Source organism: Nannospalax galili, unplaced genomic scaffold (genome assembly GCF_000622305.1).
Source record: "Nannospalax galili isolate Female #2095 unplaced genomic scaffold, S.galili_v1.0 scaffold553, whole genome shotgun sequence".
Lineage (NCBI taxonomy): Eukaryota > Metazoa > Chordata > Mammalia > Rodentia > Spalacidae > Nannospalax > Nannospalax galili.
This window is the reverse complement of record NW_008336313.1, coordinates 5823075-5844720: the sequence shown is the minus strand read 5'-3', so window position 1 is coordinate 5844720 and position 21646 is coordinate 5823075. Positions and strand designations below refer to the sequence as shown.

Below are 21646 nucleotides of genomic sequence, written 5' to 3'. Positions count from 1 at the left end.
TTTTTTTTTTTTTTTCTTGGCTTTCTGCTTCTATAAACAGATCCAGAACATGGTTCAGGAAATAGCAACACTTGTTAAGCAAATGCACACCAAGTTTGTTTTCACTTTTTGCTTAGTTATTTTTTGGTTACATTATCTTTGTATATGTGATACTACAATTTTTTCTAATGCACCAAGAGGGAGACAATCTGGGCTGGAGAAACAGCACAGACTGCTCTTGCTGAGCACCAGGCTTCAGCTTCCCGCACCCATTGACAGCTAACAACTGCCTATAACTCTAGTTCCAGGAAATCCAATACCTCTTCTAGCCTCTTCAGGCATTGCACATAATGATGCACTTACATACATACAGGCAAAACACTTCTACACATAAAATAAAAACAAATAATATTTTAAAAGGGAGACAACCCTATTCAAATGATAAAGATTCCATAAATACAGGTTGTTTTTATTTCTATACATGTTCTCAAATTCATGTCATTTCGCCTTTAGCACAAATATTTTCCCAGTTGTTTTGCTTTGCATTTTACTCAACCCTGAAAAATAACAAAGGAAAAATGCTACCCTAGCAGGTCTTCCTTCTCCTACAAAGTTCTTCAGTGACCTTTTAAAAAGAGTTTCTATAGGATGGTCAACGGTGCTTTACTTCTCTTAATATAGCATGGACGAAGAGTAGGAAGAACAAGAGTATTACCTAGCACAATGACTAACCCCACTATGATAATTTTCAATAATTAGATTATTGGGCTTAGGTGGTAATTTAAAGATCATCCTATTCAAACTTATTGTATAACTAAGACAAATTAACTCACTTATTACTGAGTTGATAAGTGACTTGCCATATAGTGAGTCTTAAGAAAAATTCAGGTACTGAGATTCATTTGGTCCACGTAATCTTTCCCGAGCTTAAAGGAACTCACAACTATTATTCTATAATCGGCATCAATCGGCTCTACAAATTATCCGGGACTGTTTTAATCTATTCTGTTCTATTCTCGGTATGATAACCTTATCTAAATTATTTCACGCTAAAACTTACCCAAACAGCCCACAGCCTATAAAACATGGGAAGGTTTTGAGATACAAGAGTTCGAGGACAACAGGCTGAACTCACGATAGAGGTGAGTAGACTGTACCAAGCATCTCGAACCGTCAAGAGGCAAGTTTACAGAAGCAAAGAGGCCATTCGGCCACATAACATCTACTTCTCTTTCTCGGAGAGAGCCCTTAAAACAGCAACATCCGGGAAGGCGATACCTACGGCATTTCGAGACCTAAGGAAGCACTGCCGCCACTGGATAAAACCAACTGAGAAGTCGCCAAAGCAAAGGTTGAATGAAGCCTAAAAAGCGCGCGCAACAGGCACCGGATACAGTGTCACACCTAAAGCCACCCGCCGGAAACACCCTCCGCACGATAAAGAGCCCGGGCGTGTGCGAGGAAAAGGATGTGCAGGGAGTCCAGGGCCCAAGGCTCCAGCCAGTCGCTGTCGGGTGCAGCCCCCAGACCTTCTCTCACTAGTCTAGACCTAGGAACCCTGGAACAGGCGAGCGACAGTGCTGTGACTGTTCTCTCTGGGTCACTGCTCCATGCATTTCTAGCCGGACTGTTTGAGCATGTGCCCTGCATCTTATTTCCGGTGAGGAGCAGTTGCTACTGTGATTGAAAGAAGGCCGAGGTCCTTTCTGCTGCTCTGAGAGGATCGCAGAATTGCCGAAGAAAATTGGCTGCTCGTCCTGGTTTGTGAGCTGAGATTAGGTGGCAAGCAGGTCGCTCTCTCCGCTCCCTCCGTGTGGCCTCTTCTCTCCCACTCGCTGGTTTTACTTCTCCATCCTGCTAACAGCATCTGCATGCCTCTGAATACACCTATGAATGCGCAGCTTTATGCCCCAAGGAATACAAAAACAGAGGGAGGCAGCCGGAGATTAGCTGCGGGTTTATTGCACAGCGTAGGGACGTGCCGGTGACTCTGTTCACTAGGCTGTTTAGAAGCCTTAGGCACTTGTTAACAGTTTATTTTTCCTGCTTCTTGTGTGCCTGGTTATTTATGGAGCCGTTTGCTACTTTGTACTCTCTTGGCCTGGAGGTTTAGTAAAGGTTTCCAAGCCCGAGGGGGTACAACTATGTATTTATTTAAGCTTCATTTTAGACTGTTCGCAGAAAGGGAAAGAATAGAATTCTGGAACATTTGTGCCAAGGGATTTACATGTGAGAGTAACCCTACTTGGAAAGAGCATTTGAAGAAGATCCTTAAAAATGCGTTTTAAAATTGCTTGCTGTAAAGTGAAAACGTTCTTCTTATTGGAACAGTTTTCTTTCACATTTGTGAGACGATGTGCTCGCATATGTGTTTAAAAAAAATGTGTTTAATTATAGTGATACCAATTTGCAGTAACCAGACTGTGACTCTACATCCCTATGGGGTCCTTCTGAATCTGGTGTAATATGAAAGTGTCAGGCAGGCAGTCTGTGTATTATAGATAGGGTACTTCATCCATGATAAGCAATTATTATCTTTCTTTCCCAAGTGTAAAAGACTTACATAATTCAAAAAGGTGCCAGTGATTTAGGCCTCCTGAATTAGAATCCAATGAGTCCTGAAGGGGACCCTACCTGTTTCATCTTACTGTTGAACTTCAACTATTCAATTTATTAGATTGGAATGTATATTTAGAAGTCAACGCAGGATAAAGTAATCTTGGAAGCCATTAGACCACCAGCACAATTTAGCACCATAGTAGCCATTGTTCAATAAGCCTTCTTCGCATTAACAGAAGAAACTTACTGAAATTTTACCACTTCCAACTAGCCGGTTGACATCTCTGTTCCTCAATTTCTTCATCTGTAAAATGGACAGAAAGTGCCTGACCACTATAGTAGAGATAAAACAAAATGTAGGGCAGTTTAAGATCTGATGAGCAGAGGCATTAAATAAACTCCAAATATCAGTACTAATAAAGGAAACCAATAAAGCCCCATGGTAGTTTATAAATGAGACTTCAAATATTCAGTTATTTGACATGTGGTACATTATAAAACTAATGAAATGATTTGGTTGATCCTGCTGTGGAGTCTGGGTGCCACTGCAGTTGATTTATATAAAAATTTTCTTTACTATGAAGTTTCACAGTATCCACAATTTCTTTAACAATAACCCTCAGAAGTCTCATCTGACCTCTTTATTTTGAGATGATGTATACTTTTTCTTTGATCTGATTCTTTTGTATGATGCTGTGTTTTTGTTCTTTGAGATTGCCCTGGTTTGCTTTCTGTTGCTGTGATAAAACACTTACCAAAAGTACCCTACTTTGGTGACTCTAATTTGTGACAAGATGGTATTAAAACCAATCATCACAGGGATGTTACATATTTCAGAAATTATATACATATGTATGTGTATATTCAAGTGTATATAATTAAAAATCAATTACTGGGACTTACTCTATTTAACATGTACTAATAAGTTCTTATAGATACTGTAACATTTATAATTTTATTCTGTACATAAAAACCTTAATACCCTAATTCTCTGCCTTGTGATAGATAACATTTGTATTTTAGGTGATTAACATTGACTAAAGCAAAATTTTAAATTATTTTCTAATAGAATGGCCAGCAATGCAGGGAGTGATGCAGTTTTTACAAGTCAGAAATCAACACTTTCAGAGAGTCCTCAAACAAAGAAATTTCCACTAACTGAAGAGGAGAGATTTTATATGAATTGTAGAGCCACCTACTTAACTGTCTTCAAAAGCAGCTTAGAAAACATTATTTCTAAAGACCAACTCTACCTAGGTAAAAATTTTTTTAATTTAATTATTTTTATTTTATGTGTAAGGGTGCATTGCCTGCATGTAGGTATGTGCACCCATGTTGTGCAATGTCTGCAGAGGTCAGAAGAGGGTGTCAGATTCCCCTGGAACTGGAGTTATAGATGGTTGTTAGCCACCATGTGGGTGCTGGGAATTGAATCTGGGTCCTCTGAGTGAGCAGCCAGTGCTCTTAACCACTGAGCCGTCTCTCCAGCCCAACCTAGGTAAAAATTTTAAAGTTAAGTATTGTGCCTTATTTGTTGAAAGTTAAAAGGTTTATAAAACTGGAATTATGATGACCTTGTCAAATTGTCCCAATTTCATAGTGAAACAGGCAGCAGAACTGTAAGAAGCAATAGCTGTTTACAGTTTCATATTCTAGGAACTTCAGATAAAATTTGCAGTATTTACACAGTCTGGCCTTGCATATTCAAAGATTCCATCGGTTACACTTGCTCAACATTTTTTTTAAGTTATTTTGGTGCCTTAGGATTTATTATAGTAAAATTAGAACACTTTGTCATCCAGATCAGTAGTCTGAATTTTGACCTATATTAAGGACAATATAAAGCATATGCAAAAGTGGGGTCAAATGCCTGTAAAAGAGCATATCTAGAGGTAAATGAAATTTTAAAGGAGAATTAAGAGTTCGAATTTTTTATTTTTGGTTTTTTTATTACTTCTATCCATTATTATATTTTAGAATTCCTTTAAGTTGCAAATGTCCCCTAGATCACTGAGTTTGATCCTTACCAGGTGTTCTAATTTATTTCTCCATTGCTGTGACAAAACACTCTGCCCAATGCCAACTTGGGGAGGAAATATTTTATTTTTTCTTACATCTCCCTCAGGAACCTGGAGGCAGGAGCTGAAGCACAAAGCCATGGAGGAATGCTGCTTACTGGCTTGCTCCCCTGGCCCCTGCTCAACATAGGCCCACATGTCCAGGGTTAGCACCACCCACAGTGGGCTGGATTTTCCCACATCACTCAGTAATCAAGAAGATGCCCCCCCTCCCCCGAAATGGCTACAGGCCAGTGCAATGGAGGCAATTCCCCAGTTGAGGCTTCCTCTACCCAGGTGTGTCAAGTTGCTAACTAAAGCTATCCAGCACATCAGGGTATTTTTGAAGGTTTTTTTTTTTTTTTTTTTTTTTTTTTCTATTTTAAAATTTTTATGTGTATGAGTATTTTGCACCCATGATGTGCAGTGCCCACAGGGGCCAGAAGAGGGTTTTGGATTTCCTGGAATTGGAATTACAGATGGTTGCTAGCCACAATGTAGGTGCTGGGAACTGAACCTGAGTCCTCTCCAAGAGCAGCCAGTGACCTTAACCTCTGAGCCATCTCTCCAGCCCCAGCTTGGAGGTCTTGAGTCTGAAAGTCTTTAGTCACTGGAAAATGGTAAACAACAATACTAGGTAATGCTGACTGCTGGTGTCAGGTTCATCAGAAGCTATTTTGTTGTCTTTACAAGTAGTTTCCTTAAACCAAAACTTTGAATGCAGCATGATCTTTTTTTCAGGAAATGCGTGTTGGGGAAGATGAAAATTGAAAAGATTAAAATGTTTTTGTTGCCTAAATAAAAGGCATTTATAAAAGAATTTAAGAACAAATGCACACAATAAAATTAATTTTTACCTTGACTTACATAATTTTAAAATTAGTAAAGCATTTCATCTTGAATTTTAAATATTTATGTTTGATTGTTATAGATGATATAGGCAAAAAACCAGTGAACTGAAATTCCAGTTTGTTGCTACCACTAAAATACCAGAGCTTGTTTCCTTTTACCTTTGAAAATAGAATGAGATAATAAATCTAAGTTTGAAAGTTTAACACATCTACCACTGGTATGGTACTTAGTTTTTAAATCAGTGAATATGTATAACAAGGTGCTATCAGTCTTCTGAAATTTTCTGGGACAATAAAAATGAAATTTTTGCTTCTTCAGTGTTACAAGTATTTTTAACTTTATTGTGGAATATTTTTGTAGCACTGTTGAAGTTTAGGTAGTTTGTGATGTCTCTTTCTTACTACTCTTTTTCATATAGTGCTTCTACCCCTAGGCATATAGCATGTGGTCTTACATTTTCATCCAGAGTCAGAGCAACAGCACTACAGGTATAAATATATGGCAAAGCTTGAAGTCAGTCTTGGCAAAAGATGAATACATAGGTGTCAACCTTTAAACATTTACAGTTATGTAAAAATTTCACTATCATCACACTTAATAAACAAATTCTAAACCATAAAATTAATGTTAGTTAATAGCAAGTAAATTGTATCAATTTGTCAGATACAGAGATGCCTACTTGCTGAGTACTTATTTTGGCAAAATTTCTGAGAAAGTTATTCTTTTTAAGTTAATAGTAAATTTAAAAAAATTTGTGTATGCATGTATTGCCTGCATGTATGTACGTAAGTGCATCCTGGCCATGCAGTTCCCACAGAAGTCAGAATGGGGCATCGGAAACCCTGAAACAGGCATTATGGATGGTTGTTAGCCACCATGTGGGTCTTGGGAACTGAACCTAGGTACTCTGCAAGAGCAGCCAATGCTCTTAACTGCTGAGCCATCTCTCCAGCCCCTTAATATTAAATTTTAAAATAAGGAACTGGAAGTATAGCTCAGCAGTCGAGCACTTGCTCAGATCCTGAATTCAGTCCTCAGTACTGGGAGAAAAAAAAAAAGTAGCATCAGCAGATTCTTAGGTAGTGGGTATGGTGGTTCTCTGTGGATCTGCAAGAGCAGCCAATGCTCTTAACTGCTGAGCCATCTCTCCAGCCCCTTAATATTAAATTTTAAAATAAGGAACTGGAAGTATAGCTCAGCAGTCGAGCACTTGCTCAGATCCTGAATTCAGTCCTCAGTACTGGGAGAAAAAAAAAAAGTAGCATCAGCAGATTCTTAGGTAGTGGGTATGGTGGTTCTCTGTGGAGGCACATGCTTGTGTGTGTGTGTGTGTGTGTGTGTGTGTGTGTGTGTGTGTGTGTGGGTTGTGTGTGTGTGTGTGTGTGTGTGTGTGTGTGTGTGTGTGTGTTGGGGGACTCGTGTGCTACAGCACATATATGGAGGTCAGAAGACAACTTTTGGAAGTCTGTTCTCCTGCCATGTGGGAACTTGGGGATTATACCCAGGTTGTCAGGTTGGACTGTAAATACTCTTAACTGATGAGCCACCTTGTTGTCCCACTAAAAACCCAGTTTACATAAGTTTTTGTTGATGTCTTTTTAAATTGAAATTCTGTATATTTCATATAAAACATCTTAATCATCTTAACCACCCCCATCCTCTTCATAGCCCCCCCATCATATTTCATGCATTCTGTCATTTATATTGAGGCTTATTGAGTCAAGTTAGTGTACCCAGACATCCCTCAATGCAAGTTCATCCACTGGTATCTAGTCAGCTTATCACTCCTTTAAAGAAGACCAGCTCTCCCTCACCCATCTGTAATCATCTGCCAATAGTTGTTAGTCTAAGATTGAGTTCTGCTACCCATTTCACCAGTTCTATGCTGGGTTTTTGTCTGCTTGAGTTTGCATAGGTCTTGCGCATGTTGTTTGTTAGCATTGCTGTAAGTTCATATGAGCAAGGCCTCAGGAGCCTGTAAGACTCTATTTCCATAGGGTCAAGCACATCCTCCCCCTGGTTCCTACAGTCTTTCTGCCCTCTCTTCTGCAGTGGTCCCTGAGCCTTGGTTGGATGGAGATTAATATAGTAGTCCTGTCCAAGGGTCCACACTCTCCAGACTTGTACACTATGCTTTGGCCATTGTGGCCTTTTGTGCTTGTTCCCTGTTTCATGGGGGACATTCATTGATGAGAGTTGAAAGATGCATTAGTATTCATTCTACCCCTTGTTCCACTATTTTCTGTGAACCTTAGGTGTACAAGTTCCATTGTAGATGTGCCATTTAGGGTTGGGCATTTCACACTTATCTCTGTGTGTGACCAGTTGTAGAACATTGTTATAGTTTCTATATGTTGCAAAAGAAGCTTTTTTTTTTTTTTTTATAAGTGGTGACTGGCATACTTGTCTGCAAATATAAGGATTCATATTTAGCGTATAGTAGGAAATTACATTTGTCTGGGGATGTGACAGCCTTAGGGTTTTCTCTAAGATCTATGCCTTCTCCAGCCAGAGTATTTGGCTATGTTTACAGAACTACACATGCGTTCCCTCCCATTGAGCAGGCTTTAAATCGAATTAGGTAGCTGTTGATTACTCCCAAGTTAAAAATGCCACTACTGCCCCAATGTAGTTGGCTGTGCCAGTCATTGTGGTTATGGGGCCTTAAAGCTGGGATTGGACCATTGATTGATCTTAGCAGTTTGCATAGTGTCCTCCAAAACTATGAGAGCTAGACTTCAGAGAAGTGGCTTCCAGGTCAGTTCTAGCCCCATTGCTCCAAGTCCTGTGTCTGAAGTATGTCCTATTTTCAGCAATAGAGTCCTACCTCCAAGTTCTGGGAGGCAATCAAGAACTGACAATAGCATGCGTAATTTTGTGAGTCTCTTGGACTACCCTCGTCAACAACTCAAGGTGAGGTTTCTCCTGTCTGGCACTGTTTCTTGTTATATAGCCTTCAGCTATACACATGGACACATGTAAAGATATTGTATGTGTAATTTTTCAGTAGACTTTCAACATTAATTTTTAATACATTTCCCTGTTTTTTCACACCAGCTGAGCATTTATCTCTCCCTTCTCTCCCTGTCTAACCCTCCCTCTTCCCTCCCCATTTTCCTCATTTCACACTTTATAATACCTGTCTCCTATGGATTCCCCCCACCGTGCTTCTTCCACTTTACCCCCATGATTTCTTGTGTAACCCTCCTTCTTCCTCTCCCATTTAAATACCCCCATTTCACCCCTGATAACACCTATCTCCTACTGTTTCTCTCTCTCAAGCTCTTTCTTTTCCTTTAACTCCCTGGTTCCTTTTGATTTTCCTGGCTCCTGCAGTTACATCAGGATATACATTCACATACAAGGATTTTGTGCTAAGATCCACTAATGAGGGAGAACCTAGGTCATTTTTTTTTAAGTCTGTGTTACTTCACTTAGTATGAAAGTTTCCGGTTCCATTCATTTACCTGTAAATTTCATTATTTTGTCTTTCTTTACTTCCGAGTAAAACTCCATTGTGTAAATGTACCACATTTTCATTATCTACTCATCAGCTGAGGGACACTTATGTAGCTTCCATCTTTTAGCTATTGTGAAAAGAGCAGCAACAAACATGAATATAAAAGTATCTCTGCAATAGAATGAGTCGTTTGGGTAAATGATAAGGAGTGGTATAACTGGATCATATGGTAGGTTCATTTTTAGTTTTTTAAGAGTTCTCTGTACTGCTTTCCATAGGGGTTGCAAAAGTTTGCAATCCTACCAGCAGTGAATGTGTCTTCCCTTTTCACCATATCCTTGCCAACATGTGGTATCATTTGTTCTCTTGATCTTAGCCAGTCTGACTGGGATAAGGTGAAATTTTAAGGTGGTTTTAATTTGCATTTCCCTAATTATTAAGGACGTTAAACACTGTTTTAAGGTATTTCTTAGCCATCTTTATTTCTTCCTTTGAGAACTCTGTTCAGATTCATAGCCCATCTTTTAATTGGGTCATTTGTTTTCTTGATTCTTTCTGGATATTAAACCTCTGTCATATGTTGCTAGTGAAGATTTTTTTTCCCACTTTTTGGGTTTTTTTCTTCACTTCCTTGGTTGTTTCATTTCTAGAACTTTTCGATGGAATTTTTGGAATCTCTTATGTATAATATATCATCTGCAAATAGGAATAATTTGACCTCTTCTTTTCCAGTTAGTATCTCTTTATTTCCTTCTCTTGTCTTAATTCTCTAGCAAGAGTTTCAAGCACCATATTAAAAAGGAGTGGAGATAGTGGACAGCTTTGTCTGGTTTCTGATTTTAATGGGAATGCTTCTAGTTTTTCTCCATTTAGAATGATGTTGGCCATGGGTTTGTTGTATGTAGCTTTAATTATGTTGAGGTATACCCCCTCCAGTCCAGTTCCCTCTAGGACTTTTAACATAAATGCATGTTGGATTTTGTCAAAGGCCTTTTCTGCATCTATTGAGATGACCACGTGATTTTTGCCTCTAAGTCCATTTATATGTTTTATTAACACTTACTGGCTTACATATATTGAACTATCTCTGCATCTCTGGAATAAAGCCAACTTGATTATGGTGAATGACATTTTGATGTGTATGTAGTTTGCAAGTATTTTGTTGTTAACTTTTGTATGTATGTTCATTAACATATGGCTCTATAGGTTTCTATTTTGGTTATTTCTTTACCTGGTTTTGGTATCAGAGTGATGTTGGCTTCATAGAAGGAGTTTGGGGGCTCGCCCTCTGATTCTATCTTTTTTAATAATTTCAGTAATATTGGTTTTAGATCTTTAAATGCCTGGGTAGAATTCTGCTGTGAATCCCTCTGGAGTTGGGCTTTTTAAAATCAGGTTTTATATTACTTTATCAATTTCCTTATTTGTTATGGGTCTGTTTAAGCTGTTGATCTCTTCATGGTTTAGCTTTGGTAGTTCCCATGAATTTAGATATTCATCAATTTCTTTTAGGTTTTCCAATTTAATAGAGCATAGATTTTTAAAGTATTCCCTTATAATGTTCTGGACCTTTTTGATGTCTGTTGTGATGTTTCCCCTTTCATCTCTGACTTTGTTGATTTGGATTTGATCTCTTTTTCTTTTGGTTAACTGGGCTAACGGTGTGTCTATCTGGTTTATCTTTTCAAAGAACTAGCTCTTAGATTCATTGATTCTTTTATTGTATTTGTATGCATTGATTTCTTTGTTTTTATATCATTAATTTCTGATCTGATTTTTGTTATTTCTTCTCATCTGCTGGTTTTGAGTTTTGCTTGTCTTTCCACAGTCTTCAGTTGCAATGTTAAGTCATTTATTTGTGCTCATTCTGATTTTTTAATGTTGGAATTTAGAGCTATAAACTTCCCTTTTAGGACTGCTTTAAAATTTCCTAGAGGTTTTGTTGTGTTATATTATCCTTTTCATTTAGTTCCAGGACTACTTTCATTTCTTTCTTATAATTTCTTTAAAATTTTTTAAATTATTGGTTTTTTTTTTTTTTTTTTGTTTTTTTTGAGACAGGGTCTCCCTGTAGCCCCAGCTGTCCTGGAACTCACTATGTAGACCAGGCTGGCCTTGAACTCACAGAGATCCGCCTGCCTCTGCCTCCTGAGTGCTGGGATTAAAGGTGTGTGCCACCATGCCCAGCTAATTGCTGTTTTTTAATATTTTATTTATTATTTTTATTTTGTGTATATGAGTGTATTGTCTGCATGTAGGTAGGTGTACCCATGTTGTGCAATGCCAGCAAAGGATCCTCTGAAACTGGAATTAAGGTTAGTTGTTAGCCGCCATATGGGTGCTGGGAATCAAATCCAGGTCCTCTGCAAGAACAGCTGGTGGGGTTAACCATCTCTCCAGCTCCTTTTTAATTTTTTTTTTTCATGAATATGAGTGTATTGCCTGCATGTCTCTAAGTACACCTGTATTGTGCAATGCCTATGGTGGTCAGAAGAGGGCATCGGATCCCCTGGAACTGGAGTTATTGTTGATCTTTAGCTGCCATGTGAGTGCTGGGAACCAAACCTGGGTCCTCTGCAAGAGCAACCAATGCTCTTAACCACTGAGCATCTCTCCAGCCCCTATGTTGTTTAATCTCCATGAGTTCTTGTAGTTACTAGAGCTCCTTTTGCTGTTGATTTTAAGCTTTATTGCATTGTGGTCTGATAAAATGCATGAGTTTATTTCAATTTTTGGTGCCCCAGTATGTGGTCAATTTTTGAGAAAGTTCTATGGGGTGATGAACAGAAAGTGTATTCTTTGGTGCTTGGGTAGATGTCTGTTAGGTTCATTTGATATATGTTATCACTTAATTCAGATATCTCTGTGTTTATTTTTTGTCCAGTGGACCTGTCTCTTGGAGGTAGTGGGGTATTGAAGTCCCTTACTATTACTGAGTTGAGGGTAATCTGTGTTTTATGTCTTGTAGTACTGTTTTTGTGAAATTGGGTTGTACCCAATTGGTGCATATTTATTCATGATTGTAATATCTTCTCAGTCAGTTGTTTCTTTGATCAAAATGAAGTTACCCTCTTTATATGTTCTGATTAGTTTAAGTCTGAAGTCTATTTTATCAGATATTAGAACTGCAACCTCTGCTTGTTTCCTAGTGCTATATGCTTGGAATATTTTTTTTCCATCCTTTCACCTTAAGGTAATGCCTGTCCTTGAAGGTGAGATGGGTTTCCGGCAGACAACAAAGGATGGATTTTGTTTCTTTTTAATATTTTATTTATTTTAATTTTTTATTATTTTTAAAAATTATTTTTATTTTATGTGTATGTATGTATTGCCTGCATGGAAGTAAGTGTACCTGTGTTGTGCAATGCCTGAGGAGGTCAGAAGGTGTTGGATTCCCTGGAACTGGAGTTATGGATGGTTGTTAGCCACCATGTGGGTGTTCAGAATTGAACCCAGCTCCTCTGCAAGAGCAGCCAGTGCCCTTAACTGTTGAGCCATCTTTCCAGCCCCTGGATTTTGTTTCTTAATCCAGTGAACCAGCCTGTGTCTTTTGACTGGGGAGTTCAGGCTATTGGTCTTTAAATTTATTATTGAAAGATGTATATTGGTCACCATCATTTTAATTTCTGTTACATTCTTGGTCTATTTTTGTGTTTCCACAATTATACCTACATTCAGTTTTTTTTCTGTTGCCTCTTGGGTATAGTTGTTCCTTTCTTTAGTTCTTCGTATTGCTTCAAGTATTTTCTGATAGGCTGGTTTGGTGAATATGATTTTTTTCAGCCTGTTCATGTTATGGAAGATTTTTATTTCCCCTTCAAATGTAATAGACAGTTTTTCCAGGTAAAATATTCTGGGTTGGCATCTATGGTCATTTAGAAGAGGGAATACTTTGGTCCAGACTCTTCTGGATGTCATTGTTTGCATTGAAAAGTCAGCTGTAATTCTGACTGATGGGTTTTTCCTTTTTATGTGACTTGTTTTTCCCTCTTGCAGCTTTTGGTATTCTCTCTTTGTTCTGTACATTTAGTGATTTAACTATGATATACTGCATGGACTTTCTTTTCTGGTCCTGTCTACTGGGTGTTTTATGTGCTTGTTGTACTTGTATGTATATGTCTTTCCTTAATTTTAGGAAATTTTCTTCTACAATCCTGTTGAAGATCTGTTCAATACTGTGCTGGATAGCTTTAGCGTCAACTTGACACACCTGGGTTGAGGGAGCCTCAGTTGGGGAATTCCCTCTATTGGACTGGCCTGTGGCCATGTCTGAGGGGCATCTTCTTGATGAGTGATGTGGGAGGGCCCAGCCCACTGTGGGTGGTGCCACCCCTGGGCAGGTGGGCCTGGTGTTGCATAATAAAGCAGGCTGAGCAGGGGCCAGAGGAACAAGCCAGTAAGCAGCATTCCTCCATGGCCTGTGCTCCAGCTCCTGCTTCCAGGTTCCTGCCCTGAGTTCCTACCTTGGGCTCCCTGATGAACTGCAACCTGGGAGATGTAAGACAAATAAACCCTTTCCTCCCCAAGTTGGTATTGGTCAGAGTATTTTGTCACAGCAATGAAGAACAAACTAGAACAAATACTATTTACTTGATATTCTTCTCCTTCCTCTATGCCTATGATGTGTAAATTTGGTCTTTTCATTGTGTTTCACAATTCCTGCATTTTTTTTTTTATTTCGTATTCTTTGCATGAGTGGTCCAATTCTTCAACTTTATTGCCCAATCTTGATGTTCTGTTTTACATTTTATTCATTCTATTGGTGAGGCTTTCTCCTGTCATTTCAAATTGGCTTATTAAGTTTTTCACTTCTCATTTCAGTCTGCATTTTCTTCAGTATTTCTGTCTTGTGAATTCAGTCATAAGATTATCCCTATATTCTTTTAGCTGTTTGAGTTCTTTGTTATTTAAATTAGTTGAATTCTTTCATTATTTTTTATTGTTCTTTTTTAAATTCTGTGTCTTGGGTTTTCTCTAGGGAGTTCTCATTGTACTTTTCTATAGGGTTGGTTGTTTGGTGGGAACTTTATTTTGGTTTTTCATATTATTTTTTATTGTGGTTTTGGCATGTAGATTTCTTTTGGTGCTTGTGATTCTGATATGAAGCTCAAGCCTTTGTTGAGTTGAAGTCTGATTTTGTTTGCATTATTGATGTACTTTGGTTGTTTTCTGATTGGGTATGAAAAGCTAGTTGGTCTCAGCTTCAGGTTCTGTCCTTTGATTTTATATTGGAGGGACCAGATGACTCTAGTCCTGCCACTCAGGGCCTCTCCAGGCAGTGCAGCCTCCTTAGCTAGTTAGGAGCACTTCAGAAGTGTCAGATAGATAGTGCCAAGGAGATGAGATGGGAAATGGATGTGCTGGTAGAGGCTCCACTTGGGAAGCTCTCCCAGGAAGCAGAGTCAGGGACTCTCAGGCAGTGTCAAAAGATCTGAGCTCCTAATAACCAGCTGGGAAGCCTGGCCCTGGGGCAGTGGGAGGGATGGCAGATGGTCCCAAAGCAGGGGGATGGGCATAGTATGATTTGGGAAACTCACCTCTGGAGGCCAAGTCAGGTTAGAGTCAGCCAGTTTACATAAGTTTTAATTATAGTAATTTCATCTTCTATTCATACATAAGACCTTTGTGGAAATTTGTAGCATTGGAGATATAATTTTAAAAAAATATTTTATTATTTTTATGTGTATAAGTGTTATGCCTGCATGTGTATAAGTACACCTGTGTTGTGCAGTGCCTGCAGAGGACAGAAGAGACTGTCGGATCCCCTGGAACTGGAGTTGCAGACAGTTGTTAGCTGCCATGTGGGTGCTGAAAATCGAACCTGGGTTTTCTGCAAGAACAGTCAGTGAGCCATCTCTCCAGCCCCAGAGATATAATTTTTTTAAATTTTATTTTCACAGGTTTATTTTGGTTGTAGACAAAATCCCTGACTACCATGCTGCTCTAGGAATAAAATGTAAATATTTGCCTAGTATGTAAACAGACAATTCCATAATTTATGTATCAACAGAATCAGATAAATGGCATATGTACTTTAGGAATGTATCCCCAGACAATCCCCACCTACTCAGAGTTAAGAATGCTAATAGAATCTACCTGAAGTTATAATTTGAAGGCCAAAAATTCACATGGAACAGGGCATGGTAGTACACTTGTGAGGGAGAGGCAGGGGGAATCTCTGTGAGTTCGAGGCCAGCCTGGTCTACATAGTGAGCTCCAGGCCTGCTGGGGCTACAGGGAGACCATGTCTTAAAAAATAAACAAACAAAAAAAAAAATCCACATGGGGGAAAAAAGGGTATTTTCTGTCCAGCTTTAGGTAAATAGTCATATAACTCTCACAAATGGCAGCTCAGCAAACACTTCCTGCTGTCTTTAGTTAAAAAAGAAAAAAAAATTTTTTTTTGGTCTTTTTGAGACAAGGTCTCTCTGTAGCCCCAGCTGTCCTGGAACTCACTATGTAGACAAGGCTGGCCTTGAACTCACAGAGATCTGCCTGCCTCTGCCTCCCTAGTGCTGGGATTAAAGGCGTGTACCACCACGCCCGGCCTTTGTATCTTTTTAAAAAAAATCTTTGAGATAGGATCTTTCACTATGGCCAAGGTTGACTTCAAACTGTATTATTTTTATTTTATGTATGTATTGCATGTATGTATGTAAGTGCACCCATATCGTGAAATGCCTGTAGAGGTTAAAGGAGGGCTTCAGATCCCCTGGAACTGGAGTTACACACAGTTGTTAGCCTCCATGTAGATGCTGGGAAGTCTAAACCTGAGTCCTCTGCAAGAACAGCCAAGTGCTCTTAACCACTGAGCCATCTCTCTAGCCTCCTCTCTTTTTCTTTGGACTTCTGAAATATTATTGACCATAAATCACGAATACAAATAACACTTAAGATGTAGACTTTACACGGGCAGGTGTAATGCTCAACAGGTAAAGGTGTTTGCCTCCAAGCCTGACTGCCTGAGTTTGGTCTCTGGAATCCACATGGTAGAAAGGGAGACCCAACTTTCAGAATTGTCATCTGCCTTCCACACTGACATCGTGGAATGTACACACACACACACACACACACACACACACACACATACTCAAATAATAAAATATAATATTTAAAAAATTTTAGCCAAGCGTGGTGGCGCACACCTATAATCCTAGCACTTGGGAGGCAGGGGCAGGCAGATCTTTGTGAGTTCCAGGCCAGCCTGGTCTACATAGTCAGTTCCAGGACAACTGGGGCTACAAGGAGACCCTGTCTCAAAAAGACAAAAAAATTTTTTTTTAAAGATGTAGACTATATTTCTATCACAGAACAACTTTGGAACTAAAAAGCTTGTGCCTCTGAAAAAAAAACCACTCTGTGTATGCATGTGAGTAGTAAATGACCTATATAACTGACTTACAAATATTTGTGTTTATTATCTTGTTCTAATTCGTTTCCTTGAGGATATTCCTAAATTGTTTCATATTTATTAATCCTCATTGTATTAAATTGTAGAATGGCCAGATAATCATTTGTTAGTACTGATTTATGATGCATGGGTATTATAAATTCCCATCTAAGGCAGTTGTAAATGTTCAGTATTATGTTATAATAGAAGTCAGTAGCACAACTGAGGACAGATAAAACTTTAAAATTTTTAATAATTCTTTCTATGGTACTTAGGAAACATCATTCATTCTTTTCAGATAGAGTTATAAGTTTATATGCTGAAGTTCATTTGCAAATTACTTTCTTGAGTTCATCTGAACAGTGGTATTTGCAGTTGTTTTATATGACATATTCAAGTATATGGGATCTTTCTCAGATTGTAATCCTTTTGTAGAAATAAGGACTTAATTTAAAATGAAAAGCATTTGACCATTATTTCTCTGATAATTCTCCCAGAGTTAGTCCACTTTCCTTAATTTCTAACAGAGCCATAACTACAAATGGATACTTTAAAAATATTACATTTTTATTTATTTATTTGTTTATTTATTTATTTATGTGGTGTATGTGAAGTATATGTGTGTCTATCTGTCTGTCTGCCTGTCTGCGCGATGTGTTTGCTGCAGCACAAATGTGGAGGTTAGAGGACAACTTTCTAGTTAGTTGCATCTTTGCACAACATGGATCCTAGGGAGAAAACTCAGGTTGTCAGGTTTGGTAGCAAGTCCTCTGTCCACTGAGCCATCTTGCCAGCTCTAGAAGCAGATACTTTTTGTGCATATATTTGGAATTTGGAATATGTTTAATGTTCTTACTAAGCTATGATGAACATTTTAAATATCACATCTTAATGACATTAAAATTCTCAAACCAATGATTTCTTCATTTAATTAAAATATTTGTTGAGCCAGAAAAAGTACTAATTTATGTTTTTACTTATATCCTCAAAACAAATTAAGTCAGCCTTTTCTTCTCTAAAAGTTATTAGGTAAACCAACTGGGCATTGTGGCTCACACCTGTAATCCCACCACTTGGGAGGCAGAGGCAGGAGAATCACAGCAAGCTCAGGACCAACTTGTTCTACAGAATGAGTTCCATCTGCTCTGGGATACAGAGTGAGAATTTGTCTCAAAAAAGAAAACTTCTTAGATAAACTAGATATTATCAATTACTTAAACTTTTTAGGTTGGGAATCAAAATTATAGAAGAGGAAAAATTTATTCAGTTTTGCCACTAACATGTCAAGGCTCTTTAGCTGGTAAGCATATATATTTTTGTTTCCAAGAATGAAGCATGATTAATGTAAGTAGATAGTCAACACTAAGGGTAATGTGTTGGCATATATTGGATTTACTTACAAATATATAGTGATTAAAGAGGAACAATCTTCAGGTATCAATTCCAGATGGTACAGTAACAAATGATACTTTTTTTATTGGGCAGTTCTTCAGCATGCAGGAAGAAATCCATCCCAAACAACCATTCATAAGTATTGGACTCCTCAAACTGCTAAAATGAATTTTGATGATTTTTGTATAATTTTAAGGAAGGAAAATCCTACTTCAAAAGCAGAGCTGCTAAAATATTTTAAACAATTAGATGTAAATGATGATGGCTCTATTTTACACTCTGACCTTAATAAATTTCTAACAAAGGTAAGACCCGTGAAATTATTTTATAATGTGCATATTTGTAAAGCAACTTATAGTCTAGTTTTGGCTACCAAAATTCACATTTAAAAAATAATTGTTCTATAGACAGATGAACTGAATCTCATACACTTATTTATAAAGTACTTGGAGACCATTCTTTATGGAAAATGTTTTATAGATGAAAGAGAAGCCTATGTTCCAGTCACCCTTTGCTCCCCTGCAATTCTTTACTGCTCAGAAATCTGAAAATCAGTGATAGGTCCATATGTAACAAGTAGAAGGAGAATAAAATATAAATGAGATTAGAAATGCTTTCTTTGATACAATGTTAGAAGATACTATTACTCTAAATTCGGTAGCAGTTATTACTAACACTGTAGTATAAAATTGTTAAAATTTAGAAACTGAAATTCAGCATATTTTTACAAAATTTATAAAATTGCAAAATTTTATTTAATATAGTCTCATTATTGCTTGGCATAATTCTCTTTCTGACTTACAACAAAACCACATATATTCAAACTTAACTTCTAGAAGAGATTAAAATGTGTTTCCACTGTTACCATAAATAACAGAGCATTAATCATTCATTTAAAATGAATTTTGTTTTATTTTCAGAGAGGTGAGACAATGACTCAAGAAGAAGTAAATGCCGTAATAAATTTGGATGATGTAAATTCTGATGGGAAGTTTGACTACATTAAGGTAGATAAGCCCATATTGATACAAAGTTGCACACTATTTAGGAAATTTCTTTTCCTCAGCATTATTAAGGTATAATTGAAAAAATTATACTTACAGTATGTATATAAAATGCTTTGGATATGTGTATACATTGTGAAATAATTAAACCTATGTAATTAACATCAGAAAAGTGGATTTTGTTATTATTGTATTGAACCCAGGGACTCACACATTCTAACACTCTACCATGGAGCTTCAACTCCATACCCCAAAAGTATTTTTAACTTTGGGAAGGACTTGGTATGTACTATGTACTCACTGTACTTTTAACTTAATCTTTTCAATCTCATAATTATGATCTGATGACTGTATTAAAAGTAATATCAGGTAAGCCTCCATAATCTGAACACACAAAATCTGAAATGCTCTAAGGTCTGAACTTTTTGAGGGTGGATATGATAACACAAATAAAAATTCCATATGTGATCCTATGTAAAGGCCTATTAAAGCTACCTTTATGCTATCTGTAAGAAGGAGCACATGAAACATTAGTGAATTTCTCAATTTGACTTAAGTTATGCTCCTAAGTATCTCACTATGATTTGCATATGTTCCAAAATCTGAAAATACCACATCCAAAATACTTTTGGTTCCACCATTTCAAATAAGAGCTATTGAGCCTGTTAAAATATGTATGTGTGCACATACAGACATACAAACAAATATAGAGACTCTTCAGAGATATATCTTTCCTAGAGTGGAAGAATCATAAAAATTATTTAGAACGAATGCAAATCTACGTGTCTTGTAAAAAAATAAATACCTTACCTCTTTTTTTGTAACACTTATTTGCATTCAGAGCATGGCCTCCTCATTGATTCATAGCTGCATTTCACCAGGTCAGTCTGATTCACGAAAATAAAATGAGCAGCCAGGTTCAATAAGAAATGTATTCCAGGTCTGTTCCTTGCCGACTCATGTGTATCTGCCTTCCTCTCTTCCAAATGTATGATTGACTGTTTTACCCACTAGATGGCTTCTTTATTTCCTTTAGTTTTGTAAATTATATATGAAAACCAATGAGCAATGTCTCAAGATTACACTAGAAAAACTGGAGGCCAACAGTAAACTGAGGCGTCAACAATTTGGAAGCCACATCGAAGGCTCCCCTGAGAGGGACCCATCTCCAAAACTGTCACCTAAAATCATAAGAAAAAATGACCAGGAAGCCTTCTCAAATAAAGGTATTTGCTTTCAACACTAAAAAAATTTTTTGACCAATGGTATCATAATTCAAATAAAATTTTCCTTTCATCTCAGGTTATCAATGATAAAACCAATCAGAATCCAACTGTTAGTTATGATTTCTAGACTTTTTTAGCTGTAAAATTCTACTGAAGTGAAACTTTATTCTGGAACTTGGCTATACCCATTATATTTTATTAAAACTAAAATTTCAGACTAAAAAGTGACATACTGAAATAAGAATCCTAATAGAAACATATAAATTATAGGCCATTAAAGCCTGATAAAATTAAACTTCTGACTTTATTTCAATAGGAAAGACAGAGTGAGTGAGTTTAATACAATTTAATGCTACTCTGTTCAGAAATAAAGTGCTATTGAAAACTTTTCATGGTATGACCAAATAACTATTACTTTTTACAGGTGACACAACAAATTCTTTACTGTCAACAACTAGAAAGTTCAAAACATCTGTTTCTTTCACAATTGCCATGGGTGCTAATAGTAACCAAACCTCAAAGTTAACTCCTCCAAACTTAAAGGTATGGTATTTTAAATAAACAGATACAACTTTTCCTGAAAAATATTTTACATTAAGTATAATTAATAGCTATTGAGTGTGTACAGGGAACCAATAAACTTTGTGAACTAATTTTTTTCCTATGAAATTTAGCATTTCTGGTAAGCCACTGGTAATATTTGTAAATTGTATTTATTTTGTGTGCATGTGCATGCATGCATGCATGTGTGCCTGTGCTGTGTGCACATGTGGAGGTCAGAGGACAACTTGCAAAAGTCAGCTCTCTCTTTCAACCATGTGGATCCCAGGGATCAAATTAATGTTTTTAGGCCTGGGAGTTACCCTTACTGAGCCATCTTGCCAACCCCAGCTGTAATATCTTTAAAAATAGTGCATAAGACTATTATAATAAGGTCTTTAGTTTGAAAATGTTGACTCTTAAATGTTTTAACTTGATGAATAGATTGTTCAATTATATACCTTGGCAAGTAATTTTTTTGTTGAACAAATACTTTTCATAGGTGTTTCTTATTAATAAATTGTTCATTCAATATCAATTCCTGTGAGAGAAAGACAACAAAGTCACTTTGCTAAGTCAATATTTGTAGAGTGTTAATATTGATCTTCTTCTTTTGTTTTCCCTTTCTAGACTCAACCTTTACTAGTTTTCTTTCAACAGAAAATAATAGCTATAGAAATATAAAACATTAACTGGAAACTGCTAGGATACATTAAAAATGTGCACCTAGAGACCTCTGTAAAAGGGGGAAAAATGGTTATGACCACATACTGTAACTGCTGTTGGAAAACTGAACTGATTGTTCTCAAGAGCTACATCTTTGTTTCAAATAACAACTCTGTATTTGTTATTGAACTCTGAAGTCCCTTATATCTTTAAATTGCTAGGCAGTGACATTTGTTCTATATTAAAATTTTAAAACATTATCTCTAAGGAATTTTGTTCTGACTGTTTAGGAATCTATACACCCTAAGCAATTTGGTGTGCATGACCAATATGTTCACACAGTATTGTACAACAATATTATTTTTTTGCCAATAGAACCTTTTTTGTATTTTGTAATTAGGGTAAATGCTAAAAGATTGACTTAATTATGATTTACCTAATTCTAAAGTAAGACCTTTTTTTCTGTGCCATTAATTAATCCCATACCAATACAGTTCCTTTAATATAGTTCAATTCAACAA

The 21646-nt window shown here is 37.1% G+C and overlaps 2 protein-coding genes across 10 annotated transcripts in view; one reads left to right on the top strand and one right to left on the bottom strand.

Moving 5' to 3' along the window:
* Window positions 1-1374, bottom strand: part of Itgb3bp (integrin subunit beta 3 binding protein) — a 61261-nt gene extending 59887 nt beyond the window's left edge. Inside the window, exon 1 of the mRNA XM_008831077.2 lies at window positions 1262-1374. Coding sequence (XP_008829299.1) covers window positions 1262-1266 — 5 coding nt within the window. The 5' untranslated portion in view covers window positions 1267-1374. The remainder of the gene's footprint in view (window positions 1-1261) is intronic.
* Window positions 1375-1476: 102 nt separating this feature from the next.
* Efcab7 (EF-hand calcium binding domain 7) overlaps window positions 1477-21646 on the top strand; it is a 60994-nt gene continuing 40824 nt past the window's right edge. For 4 of the 9 annotated variants that reach the window (XM_029562510.1, XM_029562509.1, XM_008831075.3 and 1 more), the window contains exons 1-6: window positions 1638-1769; window positions 3608-3795; window positions 17783-17994; window positions 18610-18696; window positions 19730-19919; window positions 20344-20462. In XM_029562510.1, coding sequence (XP_029418370.1) covers window positions 3609-3795; window positions 17783-17994; window positions 18610-18696; window positions 19730-19919; window positions 20344-20462 — 795 coding nt within the window. In that variant the 5' untranslated portion in view covers window positions 1638-1769; window position 3608. Of the gene's footprint in view, window positions 1770-3607; window positions 3796-17782; window positions 17995-18609; window positions 18697-19729; window positions 19920-20343; window positions 20463-21646 lie in introns of all 9 variants that reach the window. The other 5 variants (XM_017797619.2, XM_029562508.1, XM_017797622.2 and 2 more) reach the window with 5 other exon arrangements.